Genomic DNA, 18,656 nt, shown 5'->3' on the forward strand with positions numbered 1-18,656 from the left:
CTTAGATATGCTGTGGATATTCAAATCTGCAGCATGCTCTATGGCACTGATGTCAAACACAAGGCCCCCCGGCCCGCCTCCTCATGTTATGTGGGCTGCGCAGCGATTTCTAGTTGGCTGTGCCACGGCCACAGCGCAACCGAAAATCGCGTGAACAAGAGTCAGCCGGGACCAAGTCATGGCTGCATCTCCCGTCCATGTGGCTGTTCAGACGGCCTGGTCTGGTGAGTATACGCCGAATCTGGGATACTGATGCAAACAATGGTTCAGACAGCGCCAAATGGATATAAAGCGGGTTCCCCAATGTGCTTCTCTCTAATCCTCCTTGTAGGAGGAGAGCTGCAATAACAATAAAAAAGGGGGGACTCTCACCAGGAGAGTGGGCCCCCAAGGAAGAAACAAAGAATAGGTTTTAAGTAAAAACAGTTATGCGCTCGTGGAAAGAACAAAATGGGGGTAAGTCAAATGTAAATGCTGTCCCTCCCGCAAGAAACGGAAAGCATAAATAAAAGTATAAAATGGCACTTACTCCGAAGGAGGGGGGTGTATAAAACAAGAAGCCCCCTCCTCTGTGTGCCGACTCCTCAAGGTTCTCTCTGTCGTCAATGGAAGCCGCAGGAACCAAGTTGATTAATCCAGTTTTAATATAATAAAAACAGGTTTACAGCTGTAAACCTGTTTTTATTATATTAAAACTGGATTAATCAACTTGGTTCCTGCGGCTTCCATTGACGACAGAGAGAACCTTGAGGAGTCGGCACACAGAGGAGGGGGCTTCTTGTTTTATACACCCCCCTCCTTCGGAGTAAGTGCCATTTTATACTTTTATTTATGCTTTCCGTTTCTTGCGGGAGGGACAGCATTTACATTTGACTTACCCCCATTTTGTTCTTTCCACGAGCGCATAACTGTTTTTACTTAAAACCTATTCTTTGAATCTGGGATACTGTCAGGCAGGGGAAGACAGTTTAGCTCTGCTAAACTGCCTCCCCCCTCTTCCTGAAGTATCTTTCCTGGACAGTGTAAAAGCTGCCGGCCGAAATGCGCACCGTATGCACTATCTTGGCCGGCCATTTTTACGCTGCAGGAATATGCCCATTTGCACTGATGCTTTGGAAACCAATGCATCAGACGGGCAGCGAATATTGGCTGGGCGTGAAAGCGCATCCCATATACTCTTGTCTGAAAGAGCCCTAACAAGCGCTTCACTCACGCAGCCTGCAGCTCCGGTCCGGGGGTGGTGCAGAGTCTGTCGCCGCTGACCTCTTCCCTGTCATGTCTGTGTGAGCCGTCCTGTACGCCACGCGGATGCCGAGGAGAGAGGCCAGCGGTTACAGGCCCAGGAGTGGCTGGGTGAGTGGAATACATGTAGGAATGCTGGCCGGCCAGGGGCCAATAACCACTGAGGCTACTGTTCACTATCACTACTGGGTACACTAAGGGGGTCATTATTATTACTGGCACCACTATGGGGGTCACTTATATTACTGGAGTCACTTACAACTGGGGTCACTATAGGGAGTCACTGTTATTACTGGGGTCACTATGGGTGTCACTTACTACTGGGCTACTATGGGGGCCACTCTTACTATTGGAGCTACTCTGATTACTATGGTCACTTACTACTGGGATCACTATGGGGTTACTATCACTATTGGAGCCACTATGGGGTCCCTATCACTACTGGGGTCACTATGGAGCTCACTGCTACTACTGGGGTCACAATGGGGGTCACTGTTACCAGTGGGGCCACTACGGGGGTCACTGTTACTACTGGGGTCATAATGGAGGTCACTATTACCAGTGGGGTCACTATTACTACAGGGGTCACTATGAGGTGTCACTATTACTATTGAGACCACAATGGGGGACCCTATCACTACTGGGGCCACTATGCGGGCCACTCTTATTATTGGAGACACTCTGATTACTGGAGTCACCTACTACTGGGATCAATATTATTACTGAGCTCACCATGTAGGTCACTGTTACCACTGGAGCCACTATGGGGATCACTATCACTACTGGGTCCACTAAAGAGGTCATTGTTATTACTGGGGCCACTATGGGGGTCACTCTTATTACTGGAGTCACTGTTACTACTGGGATCACAATGGGGGGGGGGTCACTGTTATTACTGGGGTCACAATGGGTGTCACTTACTACTGGGGCAACTATGGGAGACCCTATTACTACTAGGGCCACTATGAGGGCCACTCTTATTATTGGAGCCACTCGGATTACTGTGGTCACTTACTACTGGGATCTCTATGGGGTTACTATCACTACTGGAGCCACTATGCGGTCCCTATCACTACTGGGGTCACTATAGAGGTTATTGCTACTACTGGGGCTACTATGGGGCTCACTGTTACTACTGGGGTCACAATGGGGGCCAGTATCACTATTGAGACCACAAGAGGGACCCTATCACTACTGGGGCCCCTATGGGGCTCACTCTTATTATTGGAGCCACTCTGATTACTGGAGTCACTTACTACTGAGCTCACCATGTGGGTCACTGTTACCACCACAGCCCCTATGGGGGTCACTATCACTACTGGGTCCACTAAGGAGGGCCATTGTTATTACTGGGGCCACTATGGGGGTCACTCTTATTACTGGAGTCACTGTTACTACTGGGATCACTTTTATTATTGGGATCACTATGGGGGAGGTCACTGTTAATACTGCGGTCACTATGGGTGTCACTTACTACTGGGTCTACTATAGGAGACCCTATTACTACTAGGGCCACTCTGGAGTAATATTGGAGCCACTCTGATTACTGTGGTCACCTGCTACTGTGGTCAATATGGGGTTACTATTACTACCAGAGCCACTATGGGGTCCCTATCACTATTGGGGTCACTTACTACTGGGGCCACTATGGGGACCCTATTACTACTGGGATCACTATTACTACTACTACGGCCACTATGGGGTCACCATAACTATACTGTCTTACAATTACAATCGGCCATTTAAAGGTACCCATAACGCTGACGTGGCCCTCTGTGAAAATGAGTTTGACGCTCCTACTCTACGGGTATATCCACTCAGAAATCATGCTGTGGATTTTGCAGCAGATCCGCAATTATTCCACTGCAAAGGTCACATGTATTACATGCAGATTTTGGTGCAGATTTGCAGCAGACTTCACCCGCTCATTTCAAGAGATGCATAATTGTTCATTCACTTGGGTGTAAGTGCATTTTGGCGATTGCATGCATATTTCGGCTGCTTCTGTGGGTTTTGGTGCGCACAAGCACACTATGTACTTACGCACGTAATAAACAAAGCACAAAATCACACTGATTTTGGGTGCCTTCACACGGCTGTATTTGCGCACGAATAGAAACCAATTTCAAATTGTTTCGTTTTCATTTCCTTTTTGCATGCATAAAAAATAGGACCTGCTCTATTTTTGTGTGCTTTTGTGCACCAAGGGTGCCAACGCACATTCGCAATATGCTGTGCAATTATGTGGAAAAAAGAGCACATTTGGATCACATTAAACCAAATAGCCTTTTAAATTGGGTGCGTAAAAAGTACAATAAAATGTACCAATACACGCGCAAATTTACCTAATTTATAATTCAAAAAAGCTGCGCTGAAGCGTGCGTATTTGCACATTCGCTCATTTGATGCTACCTCTAGTGCGTAAACACGAAGGTTTTCTGTGTATTTTGCGCCTATTTACACACATCTATTGATTTCAATTGGCTTCTACATTGTGTAATAAGCACCAAGATGGGACATGCCGCATATTTTTTCACGCAATTACACATCACATGAAAAAATACACTCATGTGAACAAACCCATTGAAATCAATGGGTTCTATTCACTGCATTTAAGGGGTGCAGGCACTGCACGCCAAAGGCCTCTTTTACACGGGGAGCTAGGCACTTAAAAAACACGTGCCTACTAGAACCAATGGTTTTCTCTGGGAACGTTCAGGTGACGGAATCTGAACATTCCCATGGGAAAGCATTGGTTGTAATAGCCACATGTTTTGTTTAGGCATGTGTTTTTTGCGAACCTATCTCTCCGTTCGAACAAACCCTAAGGGCGGCTTCAGATGAGCATATGCGCAAGTACACGTGCCTTAGCGCAACATATTTGTGCATGAACCAGATTGGACTGGGTTGGTTTGCGCTCATGTCTATGCATAGTATTGTACTTTTTGCGCACGCAGTGCTAGTTCCTGCATGCACACAACATGCCCTTTTTTTGCGAGACGAGCTGTAGTTTTTATTGGTACCATTTTGGGGTACATACGGCTTTTTTGATCACTTTTATTGCGTTTTTTTGGGAGGTAAAATGAAAAAAATAAGCAATTTGCCTCAGTTTTTTCGTTTTTTTCTTAATGCTTTTTGCCGTGCAGGATAAAAAGCATGTTCAATTTATTGTACGCGTCGGTAGGGATACGACAATACCAATTTTGTGGTATTTAAATTTTTTATGCTAATATGGGAAAAAGCACAAAAAGGTTTTTTTTTACATTTTTCTTTTTTTTTGATTATTTGTATCTTTTTTTTTACACTTTTTATGTCCCTGTAGGGAACTTGTACAATTACACCTATGATCGCTATGATAAAGCATTGCTTTCTGTCCTGCAATGCCTTATCACTTGTATTAGCAATCATAGGCAGTGGCAATGTAGGACCCCTGTATCTGGCGTCCTGTTGCCATGGTACCCCGTCAGGCTCTTTGCGATTTTATTGCGAGAGTCCGATGACGTCACAGAGGAACCGCGCTCCCTCTGTGAACCGTTTACATGCCGCAATCTACATAGATTACAGCAGGGAAGGGGCTAACAGCGGGGTTTGCTGTCCCAATGCACCCCTGCTGTTGCAGAGGGAGGCCGTCTATCAGTGACAGCCGGCTCCCGCTGCTGGATCTCTCCTGATCTTGTGTGTATGTCCTGTTGCGTTAGGTACCCCTCTGCCAGGACGTACAGTTACGTCCTATGGCGGGAAGGGGTTACAAAGCTATTTAGCCTAATGAGGTCCAGTTGTGTTCTTTTTTTGCGGTTTTACGCAGTGTTTCACGCATCTCCTTGCGTATTAGTGCATCTCACATAGACTTCTAGGGGGGCCTTTGCTGTGCAATACACAGAAAGATAAAGCAGGTCCTACTTCTTTCCGCTTGTGCATTTAGGCGCGCAAAACACACTCCTGAGACAAACCTAATGGAATAAATGGTTTCCACTCTCTGTTTTGCATGCGTAAAATAAAAAACATGCGCAAATACGGTCGTGTGAAGAAGCCCTTATAGAGACAGCATACAGCGCCATAACAATCTAGTGTAACCTAGCCTTATGTCGCATTCACATGACTGCAAGCGTATCTGCGTGCATATTTGCGTCATCTTTTTGCCGAGTGATCGTATTTTACTGTACGCTTTGCGCACGCAAAAAAAAAAAAATGCACCAATGCACTCAGCCAATGAAATGGCCAATTAGTTTAAGAAGTACCAAATGTGTTCCTTCCCTGCGCAAAAGAGCACGCTGCATATTTTTTTGCGCGACCGAAATGCGCACGCTAAATATGTGCCTGTGAACAAACCCATTGAAATCACTGGCTTCCATTCTCGTTGTACCGTGCGTGCAGATTTTGCGCACGCAGACATGCCCTGTGGATTTATTTCATTGCAGTGTATGTAACGGCTTCATTGTGGATTTTGGTGCAGACGTTTGACTTCATAGCGTCATTTTTATGTTCCTTGTGAACGGTGCCTTATTTGAAAAGTCAGTTGTGTCTGTTTCTAGGAAAGCTGGGTGACAACCAATATATGGCTGCCCTCACCCAGCTTTCCCAGACTCCTGAATAGAAGTGTTACTTCCCAAATTCCTTCATGCTAAAATAAAACACTTGGTAAAAACTACTTATTAGAAGGAATGGCTATTATTTCCTTTTTCTTTAGCTGAGAGGACGGGTCGCGAGCCCCTTCCTGTCTTGTTCCTGTCAGAGGTGGCTACAGGCGGCCATGATGGTTACCATGGAAACCTAGCGACCTCCGTATAGCTGTTGTATACGGGCTGGGCCTGAGCTGTCCCTCACACACTTGGTGACATTTCTGTGTGACTTTGCATGTCGTGAGAGGATTGCATAGAGTTAATCTAGGGCTGCCCTCCGGCTCTGCAGACACACCTTGTGGTCCGGGTCCCATAGTGTGTTACTTGGTTACAAAGTTGTGCCTCACACTCTGCAAACTGAGGTGCAGCCATGTTACACAGAGCTGTCCTGTAGTAACTGTATGAGATAGAAGTGCTGAGCCCCTATACATCCCCCTCATCCCGGCAATCCAACATGGAGTCATCACTCTCTCCCAGGATTCTGAAGGTAACGATGGGCATTTTATATTTGTCGCAGTCTCGTTTAGTTTTTAACTTTTTTCATCCGCTCTGCAGTCATTCTGTGTGTATCGCAATATTTGCGGCGTAAGGCTACAGGCACATGAATGGAGTCATAAACATGAGCGACGTTTTCCCTCACAGCGATGCTGCGAGGTGAAAACAAAGTCGCTGCATTTGCTATTTTTTTTGTGTCCCTCGAAACGCATCGCCCATTGTTTTCAATTGGACCCTAAAAGGCATCGCATGCACTTGCCTCCCGTGCGGTGAGAGTGCGATGCGATGTTTTCTATTGAAATCAATGGGAAATACTTGCGATCCGCTAGCGGGCATAAAATACGCGCTGGAGGATCGGAATTTCACAGAAGCAATGCGAGGCGTTTTTACATGAAAAATGCCTCGCATCCGTGCTAAAACGCACATTGACAAATGCCATATCGGGCAGTTTCTCTGCCTGATGTGGCGCTCGCCCGTGCGAATGCAACCTCCATCAGTCGTGTAATCGCATAACACGGTCACATAACACGAATCGCAGGATGCAAATTTAGCAGATTTTAAGTCACATAGCAGCAGAAATGAACTGGGAACGTTAAATTACCGCTTCCATTTACTTTTATTGAAGAGCCGACTGCCACATGAAAATCACGTAAATTATATGTGTACTTTATACACTTCGGACAATACCGTACTGCAGGCGAGCGTATTCATTGCAGCGTGACATATTTGCACAGTGAACAAGCTTGATTTGCGCACGTGTCTGCGCATAATGATGGACTTTTTTGCGTACACAGGGTATGTTCATATGCACGCATGACACCCCCCGTCCTGATTAATGAGGTCCAGATGTGTTCTTTTCCCCGCTGTGCATCTCCTTGCGTATTGCGCACAAATTTGCACCCCCCCCATAGACCTCTATGTGGCACTTTGGCGTGCAAGTACACAGGAAAATAGAGCATGTAACCAAAATGTATGCAAAAAAAACATTAGGCTAATGTCATCCAGCGAGTGCCATATCGGGCCATGAAGCTCGTGCCAATATCGCTCTTAACAATGTGCGATTTCCCTGCGGATGCGAGGTGCTTTTGTGTCAAAAACGTCTCGCATCACTTCAGGGAGGTAGCGATAAGGGGAGGAACGCGGAGTGTCTACCACTGTTTTCAATGGGAAACCTCGCATCACACTCATGGGCACCTCATGCGCCTTGCAATGGTTTACCGGCCCTATTGAAAACAATGGACGATGCGATGCAAGACGTTCCGAGGAAACCCCCAAGGTAGGATATGCAGTTTTTTTTTCCAGCGTCGCAGAATTAATATTCATGCAAGATTTTCTTGGCCGTTTGAAAGCGGCCTTAATGTGAAAGAACCCATTGACATCAGTGGGTTTTATTCTTGAAGTATTGCGCGGGTATATAGTTTACGTGTGCAAAAATGCATACAAATACGTCTGTCTGAAGGAGCCCTTAACCCATTCACGACCAAGGACTTAAGGGCACGTCCTGAAGCATCGGGGTATGTATGAAGAGAGGTCGCCCATACAGCGTGGGCGTCAGCTGTTTATTACAGCTGACACCCGTGGACAATAGCTACAATCGGCCGTGTGGCCGATCGCAGCCATTAACCCTTTAAATGCTGCTGTCAATTCTGACTGCGGCATTTAAATCCCCCGAACGATGTTCGGGGATCCCGTACGGCCGCCCACCCATGGTAAGATCGGGGGAGGCATATATTTATTTTCAGCCCCACTTCAGCGCTATTCAGCAAATCCAGCAACCTGATTGGTTTTGATTCGCAATTCCAGCAACCTGATTGGTTGTCTATTTCAGATTTACAAAGCCGTGCAGGTGTCATGGCAGCCGGGGCCTTCTAAAAGCCCCAGGGTTGCCTTAGCAGACTACCTATCAAGCCATCCCCGTGGGGTGGCTTGATAGACTGCCTGTCAAATGGCAGTATGACGTAATGCTATAACATTACGTCATTCTGCAGGAGCGATCAAAGCATTGCATGTTGTAGTCCTCCATGGGGGCTTAAAAGAAAAGTAAAAATAAGATCAGTAAAGTTTTATTAAATGTAAAAAAAAAAAAAAATAAAGTAATAAAAGTTAAAAAATGTAAATCATAAAATAAAAATACATATTTGTTATCGCCGCGTCCGTAAAAGTCCGATCTATCAAAGTAGCACCTTATTTACCCTGCACAGTGAACGTCGTTCAAAAAATATATATAAAAATCGCCAGAAATAAACTTTTTCACTCACCCTGTCTCCCAGAAAAAACGCAATAAAAAGCGATCAAAAAGTCATATGTATTCCGAATTGGTACTAACGGAAACCACAGGACATCCTGAAAAAATGAGCCCCCACACAACTTTGTCGACAGAAAAATAAAAAAGTTATTGCGCGCACAAAATGACCGCAGAAAATAATTGAAAAGAATTAAATATCTTTTTTAAAAAAAGTAGTACAGTAAAAAAAAAACTATACAAGTTTGGTATCTTAGCAATCGTACTGACCCATAGAATAAAGTTATCGTATCATCTTTGTTGCAGTTTGTGCGCTGTAGAAATAAGACGCACTGAAAGATGGTAGAATGTCATTTTTTTAAAATTTTATTCCACTTAGATTTTTTTACAGGTTTTTCAGTACATTATATGGTACAGTAAATGGCACCATTTAAAAATACAACTCGTCATGCAAAAAACAAGCCTTCATACAATGGATAAATAAAGGAGTTACGATTTTTTTAAAGGGGGGAGGAAAAAACAAAAATGGAAAAAGAAAAAGGGTCCGCGTCATAAAAATATTTATTATCTTTCCACAGGATAGGTGATAAATGATTGATCGCTGGGGGTCCAACTGTTTGAAACCACTAAGGATCACGAGAATGGCGACTCCTGAGTTCTCCGAGTGCATGGAGCGGCGGTGCACGTGTCTGACCATGGCTCCACTCACTACTATGGGACTAAGAGAGATAGATAAGCGAACCTCTCGGCTACCTCCTTATAGACAGTGACTGCAGCATTGGTCATGCATTCACACTGCTGCCGCTCCCTTCACTACAGAGGCTGTTCTTGCGTTTTATTTGGGGTCCCAGTAGTCAGACCCCCAGTGATCATAAATGTTGTAGGTGGAAAACCCCTTTACAGTGGCCATATACACTAGATGACCGTCAGCTGAAACTGCTGATTTCGACGGGACTACCAAGTGTGTGTGGAGACGTCCCGAGTCAAAGAAGCGGCATGTTGTACTTCAGTGGTGTTTGGTAGCTACTTCGGGGTCTTTTACATGGCACAGTTGTCGTGCAAATACTCGATAATTATAAGGTGTAAACATGTGCAGCGATTGAATGATCAGCGATAAATCATTCCACTCTCGCTGACCGTGTCAAACGGCTTCCATTGACTTCAGTGAAAGCCGTCCGTGTGTAATCTGCATAAAAATCGAACATGCTGCGATTTTAATTCTGCTTGCAGAAATCGCAATCACTGTCCACACATGCGAGCAGACATGCGGATGTTCTGTTCTTTCAATGGGTGCAGAATACCGCGGGTGATGATCGCGTATTCCGCATTTCAAATCTGGTCGTGTGCCACTGGCCTAAGGTGTGTGGCAATCTTTAGACAGGTTCCTCTGACTATAAGACTATAACGGATGTGATTGTTGCACAGCTAGTTTCCGTCAGACTAGATTTCTCTTCAGAATGACGGACAATTATTTGGCTGACAACATTACGCGTCAATGGGGTCTGTTTGGTGCCTTTGGCATGTACTGTGTGATGAAGCCTCCGTGCAAATGTGAACAGAGTGTAAGGCCTCATGTCCACGGGGAAAATCAGGCCCGCCGCGGATTCTTCATGCAGAATCCCGCAGCGGGTCTCTCCTTTCCCGCGGACATAAGGCCTAAAAAGAAAAATTACTTACCTATCCGGACGCTGCGGATCTGCCCTCCGTCGCAGCCGGATCTTCTTTCTTCGGCCCGGCGGATGTGCTCGGCACGCCGGCAGCGCGCTGCGCGCATGCGCCGTGCACTCTTTTTTTTTTTAATTCCTGCTCTCCTGCGCCTGAGAGCAGGAATTCAGCTGTGGTTGTGCCGCAGATCCAGACTGCTTCCATAGGCTTCAATAGAAGCCTGTGGGAGCCGTCCCCGCGGGAGACCCGCACTAAAATGGAGCATGCTGTGGGTGTTTTCCCGCGCCTCAAGGGAAAATGACATCCCTATAGGACGCGGATCAGGCGTGCGCCTAAGGCTGGGTGCACACTTGTTGTGTCCGTGAAACAAACAAGCGATTTCCCATCATTGTGTGGTTCCGTATGCAGTCCTAGTGTCCATTTTGTACTTCAGTAAGGCCTCTGGCTCACTAATGTTTTTATATTCTGTGTATAGTCCATTAGAAAACTGTACTACCCATGGGCAGCAGCCGGACCCATATTACTCAATGTGGCAAGACAGAGATTGAGTAAAGTTACTCATCGCATGCCCTGTCTGATCTGTTTTAAGGACGAGGCTCTTCCATTTATATTACTGGGATAGAAAGAAAACAGCACTCAGATCGGGCTTGTTTCAGTTTTTTTTTTTTTTTAGTTGACGTTAAAACTGCTCAACTATACAGAAAAGTCAGTTTTTTGCTAACATAACAGACTTTTCTTGTGCAAGCATACACCTAGCCTGTCACCGTTTTCACGTCCACATTTCTGGAGCAGATAGATGGCAACTGAGTGCTGTCCGTTTTTTGTTTTTTTTTAAACCCCATAGATCAGATTAGTGCGTGCCATTAGGTTTTTCACACAGTCCGTATCAGTTGAATAATATGGGTCCATATACGCTCTGTGTGGAGCCCGTTTTTCTTAATCAAAAAACTGCTAGTGTGCTGGAGGTCCAAGGCTGCGGTCACGCGGGATGGAAATCTCGAGGAATGACCACACCGAAAAACAAAATCTGGCCGCGGGTTTTGAAGCAGCTTCATTGCCTGCATTTCCACTGCGGCCATCTCTCTCCATAGAAAGAGAGAGGCCGCTACGGAAATGAAAAAAGAATTGACATGCGGCATCTTTGTTTTCTGCTCCACATGTCTGTTTTGCACGTGGCTTGGCTGCAGCGTGTGGACGAGATTTTTGCAAAAATTTCGTCCACTTTGCTAGCTAATCACGGGATTAGGAGCCGTGGGCGGAATTGCCATGCAGACATTCTGCATGGAAATTCCGCACAATTCTTACCCATGTCAACCCAGGCTAAGAACTAATTTAAACAAGCATATATCGGCCAGCGTTATCACGGCTGGCCGATATACACTTCCATCTGAGCAGTCCAACCCTTCCCTCTGCCCCACTGACTCTCTGTCTCTCTCCTCCCCTCCGAGCGGTACGCAATGGGAGTCGGCATGATGGGGCGGAGCTAAGCTCCTGCCTCCTCCCTGCTCCCTGTCAATAGCCAGCAATGGGAGTGGGCGGGACAGAGCGGAGCTTAGCTCCGCCCGCCCCACCCTCTCCCATTGCAAACGCCAGAGTGGAGGAGAGAGGCAGAGAGCCAATGAAGGGGGAGCTGCTCAGATGAAAGTGTATATCGATCGGCCGTGAAAACACCGGCCGATATGCGCTCATGTAAATAAGCCCTTAGGGAGTTGATTAAGATTCAGACAAAGACCCTAAATAACCTGATCTGTAAAAGTGTAATAGCAAATTATAAAGATATAAGTATAAAAATGTCGTCAGAATATGTCTTCACTTTCGGATTGGTGGCAGTCTGTATCCGGCACCATCACCAAGAACGAAGAGGCCACAGCGCCGCATCCCTTTCTAAGTTTTCTCAGAGCAGCCGTACTTCCAGCCACCATCTATACAGGAAAGCGCAGCACGACCCTACTATTAGGCCTCTTTCACACGGGCGACAAAGTCGCGCGATTTTGTAGCATTGCTATGATGCTACAAATCGCATGTATAAGAAGCCCATGGTTTCCTATGGGTTCCTTCACACATGAGATGTTTTGTAGCATGCTACAAAATGACACACAAACCTCGCAGGTCCGGCGATATGCCCGCGACATGCTAGGTTTTGTAGCCCATGTTTCTTTATGAAGCTTTCCTCTCTGTTGCATCGCATCGCACGAAAACGCGGTTTCCATGCGATGCGATGCAACTTTGACAGTAGCAGATGCTACAAAGTCGCGTGATTTTGTAGCGTCACATGCGACTTTGTAACGCTACAAAACCGCGGTATTGCTGCGAGAAAATCACTGCGATATCATACGGTGCAGCGATGCGATATCGCTGCGATTTTCTCGCAGCGATGCAGTGTCGCCCGTGTGAAGGAGGCCTTATAGTTCCCTGTAGACCAGGGCACAGCTGTGCAGGAAAATTAATGAAGGGGACCCCCTGCAACTGGGCCCCTTTATTCTTAGGATCTGTGGGAGACCCAGAGGATGGACTCGCACCAATCATAGCATGATAGCATTTACTTTTAGGAGTAAATTTGACCCATGTGAATATACCCTAAGGCTGGGTCTACATCGGGCGGATTCCCAACGGGAATATCGCGATTTGGCCGCAGCAAAAAACCACGAGATTTCCGCCGGGAGAACCGCTGCTTCAAAACCCGCGGACTTATTGTGTTTTGGGTTTTTTTGTACGGACCATTGGTCTGTGTAAAAAAATAAATAAATAAAAAAAGACATCTCTATCTAGTTCCATTGTGATGTCTGAGTCCAGTCAGTTGCAAACACAGACAGCACATGGGCATGAAACGTATGGAAGCAAAACTGGATTCATTTCCCAGGAGCGGATAGAATTTAGAAATGGCTGAGAAATTCTATTTGAAGGATTTCTAATTTTGTATTTATTCATTGTTTGTATCTCTTCCTTTGTATCACATTGTCCCTTTCCTTAATGAAAGCATGTATCATTGTGTGTAATTGTTTCAGTTGTGTAAGATTACTTGGAACGGGTCAGTTTTCACTGTTTGGCGAGACGTTCTGGTATTTTGGGGAAACTCTTAATTGTTCAAAACAGATGGCAGTATTTAGTGGATCCTTCAGCGTATCTGGATGCCAGATACAAAACAATGAGCGTGTTCTTATGTTCATTCCCATTCCCGATATCTTACAGAATGGTAACTCTTTGTGCCCTGAGTTATTTCCCTGCCAAATACTGTGTTGGTGGGTGTTCCCATCGGCAAGGTAGCATTCTGTTGCAGCCTGGCTTATGGGCTGGGTGCCTCTGTTTACAATAATTGCTGGTTGGTAGCCTGAAAGCACAACAATTTATTGTTTTGCATCTCTTATTACTATTATTATCATCATCATTATTTGCTCTGGTTTTGATCAAATAAAGCAGCTTTTAATTGATGCTTGTATTTATATCCTGGATTATAAGCCTTTATGTGCATTCAGATAAACAGTAGTCCGTTCACCACTTCAAATTCAGACTCTGCGCACGGAGGAAAATCCCAGAGCAGAATAGGACTCAGGCAACCTGCCAAAATCCAAGGAACTCCAGCACTGGAGATCTTCAATATCAAAGCAAGTTTTAATGCATGAACGTTTACAATTGCATACATGGGTATAAGCTCTCACTGATAGAACAACATTTCTCTCACTATCCATTCTTAGGCCGCATGCACATGGGTGAGTCAGATTCTGCATGCAAGAGCCCGCAGCGGAATCCAACCCTGTGGCCGGCATCCGTGCGTACCTGAATTTTCTTCTTTTCTGTACTGCGAATGGTTTGCACGGCTCGCCGTCGGACATGTGCAATGCAGATTCTTTTGTAAACTCCTGCTTTTCCTGCGGAATCCGCGGCCGGGTATTAGTGCAATAAGGCTGCTGCCCACAGGCAATTCTTCACTGCGTTTCCCACTGCGATAATCCGGTCGCGGGAAACGCAGTCAACGCTTTCCATAGTCTACTATGGAAAACGCAGCCCTGCTGTCCACGAGCGGAGAATCATAGCGATTCTCCGCTCATGGGTTTTAAATCGCAGCATGCTGCGATTAGTTGCGATTCTCTGCGGTGAGCCTGTCTGTCAGATAGGCTCAGCGCGGAAAACTGTTAGCTCTCCCCTGCTCCCCGGTGGCGGCTCCCACAGCGGAGATCCGCCGCAGGATATCGCTACTCCCATGGACCGGAGCCCTATGTTTCTACCGGAAGTATGGGTGGAGACATGGGTTGGCCAGCCTAAGTTAGAGATAACACCCAGGTTACTCCCACAGCATCCCCTGGCGGAGACACACATATCTCCGCCGGCTTCCGATGTTCCCTTTCTGTCTCTGTTTGTATTTTCTAGCTCCCCCATCGTTATTTTGGTGGTGGTGCATATAACACATGGCATTTTGGGATCTTTTAGTATGTTATTTTTCTCGTCAGCATGGCATTTTCTTTATATTTTGCTCCCTTGTCAAGTATAGTTATGCCAGGACAATGGTTTATTGTAATGGGAATGTTTGACACTGTGTGATGACACAATAAAACGTGAATAAGACATTACTATCAAGCACGGCTATAGTATAATGAACATTGTAATGAGTCTTTTGCATGTCATTCTTTCAATAGTAAAGTAGTACATTCATTCCTACATTGTTCCTTCATTTTGTATGCAAATTCTATAATCCTGAATACCAGAAAATTATTAGACGTCGGCATATTATATCCAACGTATTATGTACAATTATTGAAGCTGATTGTCGATTCTGCTTGCAGTTTTCATATCTCCAGTTTTCATGGTTTAGATGGAACTATTTTTATAGATAAGTGTTTCACTTTCACTAAATCCTTTTGTTTTTGTGAACTACCAGTAAACACAGTAGAACGCACCCTAAAATGCTATACGTTACACCCACGTACTGTACAAATAGTGCCATTAGGTATTCAGAAGACAAAACATTCTTATTACAAAATATGCCTTTTTTTAAAAAATACCAGGCATACTAATTTAACCCCTTTTTTCTCCAAAATGTCTACAACTTATATTCAGAAAATTTTAAAGCTCTTTATTATGTTTAGTAGAGATTGAATTGGTGACAGTAACAGAGCAACATTATCCCTGGAGCGTTACAAAATCAAAGTTCAGTCATGAAATTGGAGAAAATGCTGAAAGGACAAGAGCAGCTATAAACATAGATTAATCTTATAGCTTCTAAAAGATGAAATAGTCATTTATCTGAGGGGAACGACCTATTGATGTCACTCGTGCAGGCCTGTAAAACTTTATTGTCTGCTATACTTTCCAGTGACTTATGGACCAGACTTAAAGGTTATGGAAACCTTTGCGCATGAAAAATCAATACACATATATCTTACTAAATCTCTGCAGAGAAAAATATGCACCTATTTGTTTTTGTATTGAGTTTTCCTTATCATGCATTTAGAAAGCCTCATGCTTGGTTTGCAGGCTTCTCCCACATTCACGTTTCTGGCTTGGGGGCATTCTCAGCACTGATCAGTTAGTCTCTCTCATGAATGCATACAAACTGAGCTCCTTCTCCCCTCCTTCAGAGGCTGTTTAGTATAACTAAGCCCACTTAGTACTGTAGTTATCTCTCATTCAATTTCATTCTCTGAGTAGTTTCAGGTTCCATTCCTCCTCACTGTTGATAAGAGCAGGAAATTAATCCAGAGTGAATTACAGCCCTCTTTAATACTAGTTTTCTCTGCATTAATCTCTTTTAGCATCCTCTGGCACTGTCATACTGTATATTAGTAGCTTTTTCTGCTCTGTCCTCCTGATCTCCTCCCCTTTACTATCATATAGCCCTCTGTAATCACTCAGTGGAAAGGCATTGAATGCAGGTTCACAACAGGGGGCAGGCTAGGGGAGAAGCAGTCAGTTTACTCTGGCTAACAGAATTTGATAAGCTTTTAGTCTTCCAGTCTGCAGTACCTTGGAAAACAATACAAGGAATCAAACAATCACAGATTTTTAATGAAAACCCATTTAAAAAGTCTCAATTTCCAAAAAAACACATTGATTTAAAAGAGAATAAGAAGAGTGCAAAGGTGAACATAGCCTATAAAGCGGTTATTTAGGGAGGGAAAATACTTACCTGATCCAGTTTGCTTCAGCAGTGTTGGCACTTTCACTTCCAGATCGCTTTCTACACTGGGTAACATATGTGCCTTTACAATATCCCCCATTTGAAACAGTTCATTATGAGAAAGAGTCCATATCTGTGGTATGTTCAAGGGTTCTACCCCACCCGAGCTGGACTTTGTATGCCGGATTCCCACCATCATGGCACTTTACAAGTGACTGTTTCAACGATTTCGCAGCGGGAGAGACTCCAGGTAGTTTGTTTGTCGTACTCTACAAAACATCCAAAGGTTGCAGACACTCAAAAAATGAATAAAAGAAAATTACCACAAAGTAAAATAACAGATTATTATTACTTCTGCTTATAGCGTCGTTAGGCTAAAAGTTTCACCAAGACTCTTTCTGGCGTGCCCAAAACATCCCATACTTAGAGACATTAATGAAGGTCTACATTGGCACCAACAATATACAAATGACATGTAATATTCTCGCAAGAAAAGACTCAACCTGTAGGTAACTTGACATGTCTAAAGTGACTAGGACTTTTTTTTACAGTGTTGTTACATTTCATACAGTTGGTCATTCTGTTCAGTTACACAATATCATTGAATCAGATGTTGCTAACACCTGGTTGAGTGATATTTGTGCATATTTCCCTTCTTGAGACTTGTTACAGGTGCAGTTATAACAGACGTCTGCTCCCGCCTCCTGGCTGACTTGAAACTTGGTGATATTTGCCCACTGGGTGTGTTCTACTTGTGGGCACCCTGGACAGTAGTCATAAATATTTATAAAATTCTGAATATCATTTTCCTCTACCTCGGTGTCACTATGAATCATTGAAAATACACTTTATAGTTCTGAAAGTGAGGTAGGTACTGCCAACAGGCAGGTATGCAGTATGTCTTCACTGCTCTTAAGATTTACCATACACATATTAGTAATATTTAATACATTCCAGGCCAAGTATTCCCACATATTGGCATGCCCTTCTGCCCATTGCATTCATTCCCTTCTATGCCTTAGCTTTTCTGGTTCCCTAGCTGGTGGGAAGCCAGAGAAGAAGAATTCAAAAACCATGACAGTTATACCGCAGGCAATGAGGGATACAGGCCTCATTGCCCCTGGGGTTTGGTTGTCTTTTTGCAGTGTGAGGAGTGAATCCAATTTGGTTTTCCCTCCAATTTGACTGAAATGCCTGTAGTCAACAGTACCAGGTAGGGAGCATCAAATCTGGGTTTCAGCACTCTCCTCACATGTCTCCAGACGACAGTCCAATCTCCAGGTTGCAGGTCATGTGTACCTTCAAAAGAATTAGGATCTGGAATAGAAGAGAACACTTGTTCGTGTGTTACTTTCAGACGTTCACCTAGAGACTGTACATAGCCAGTTAGTGTCCCAAACTGAGCCCGCAGTTGTTAAGGAAAGTACAGGCCCAGTCTTAGAACACTGCCAAACAAAATTTCTTAGGGAAACAATCCTATCTTCCTATTAGGCATGCACCTAAATGAGAAAAGGGCTGATGGAAGGCACTGAGGTTTGCCCGTTTCCTCCATTGCCTTTTTGTATTTTTAATTTCAGGGTACCGTTAATTCTTTCTACTTTCCCACTACTCTATGGATAGTAGGGTGTGTGAAAAACCTGGGATATACCCAGAGCAGACATAATATCTTGCATTATTTCACCTGTGAAGTGTGTACTTAATCACTTTCGGTACCCCGCATCTGCAGATTACCTCAGTCATGAGCTTCTTTGCGGTTACCTGCTCATTTACCTTGGTAACAGGGTAGGCCTCCAACCTGAAAAGACATCAACAACAACAAGCACATATACATACTTCCAAACAAGTGGGAGCTGAATGTAGTCAATTTGCAATTTTTGAAATGGGTAGAGTGGCCTAGGCAAGTGTTAATGTGGCTACCTTACCTTCTGTCTTGAGTTACTTATGGCACAGATCATGCAAGACTGAACAAATGATGCAGCAGCTACAGAGAACCCAGGAGTCTCCCGTACTCATTCAAGCGTCGACGTCATTACTGCTTTTACTAGGTGCGTCTTTCCATGGATCAGCTGGGCCATCATGGGGTACAGGGACCGTGATAGGCAAGTTCTGTTGACTGTTCGCCATTTTTAGTCCATTTGTCCTTTTCTTCCTTGCTGGCTTGTAACTGTAAAGTCTTTAGTATAGCAATGACTAAACTTTGGACATCGATAAAAATTTGGACAATGTCCAAAGTTTTTGTCTCTGACTTATACTGTTTCTTCTTTCTTCCGCGGCTTGAGGG

The 18,656-nt window shown here is 44.6% G+C and overlaps 1 protein-coding gene across 1 annotated transcript in view; it reads left to right on the forward strand.

Annotated features, from left to right (window-relative positions):
* The first annotated feature begins 6,228 nt into the window (after nucleotides 1–6,228).
* DNAH3 (dynein axonemal heavy chain 3) overlaps nucleotides 6,229–18,656 on the forward strand; it is a 379,066-nt gene continuing 366,638 nt past the window's right edge. Inside the window, exon 1 of the mRNA XM_066576291.1 lies at nucleotides 6,229–6,348. Within this exon, the coding sequence (XP_066432388.1) occupies nucleotides 6,316–6,348 (33 nt within the window). The 5' untranslated portion in view covers nucleotides 6,229–6,315. The remainder of the gene's footprint in view (nucleotides 6,349–18,656) is intronic.

This window comes from Eleutherodactylus coqui, chromosome 8 (assembly GCF_035609145.1).
Source record: "Eleutherodactylus coqui strain aEleCoq1 chromosome 8, aEleCoq1.hap1, whole genome shotgun sequence".
Classification (NCBI taxonomy): Eukaryota; Metazoa; Chordata; class Amphibia; order Anura; family Eleutherodactylidae; genus Eleutherodactylus; species Eleutherodactylus coqui.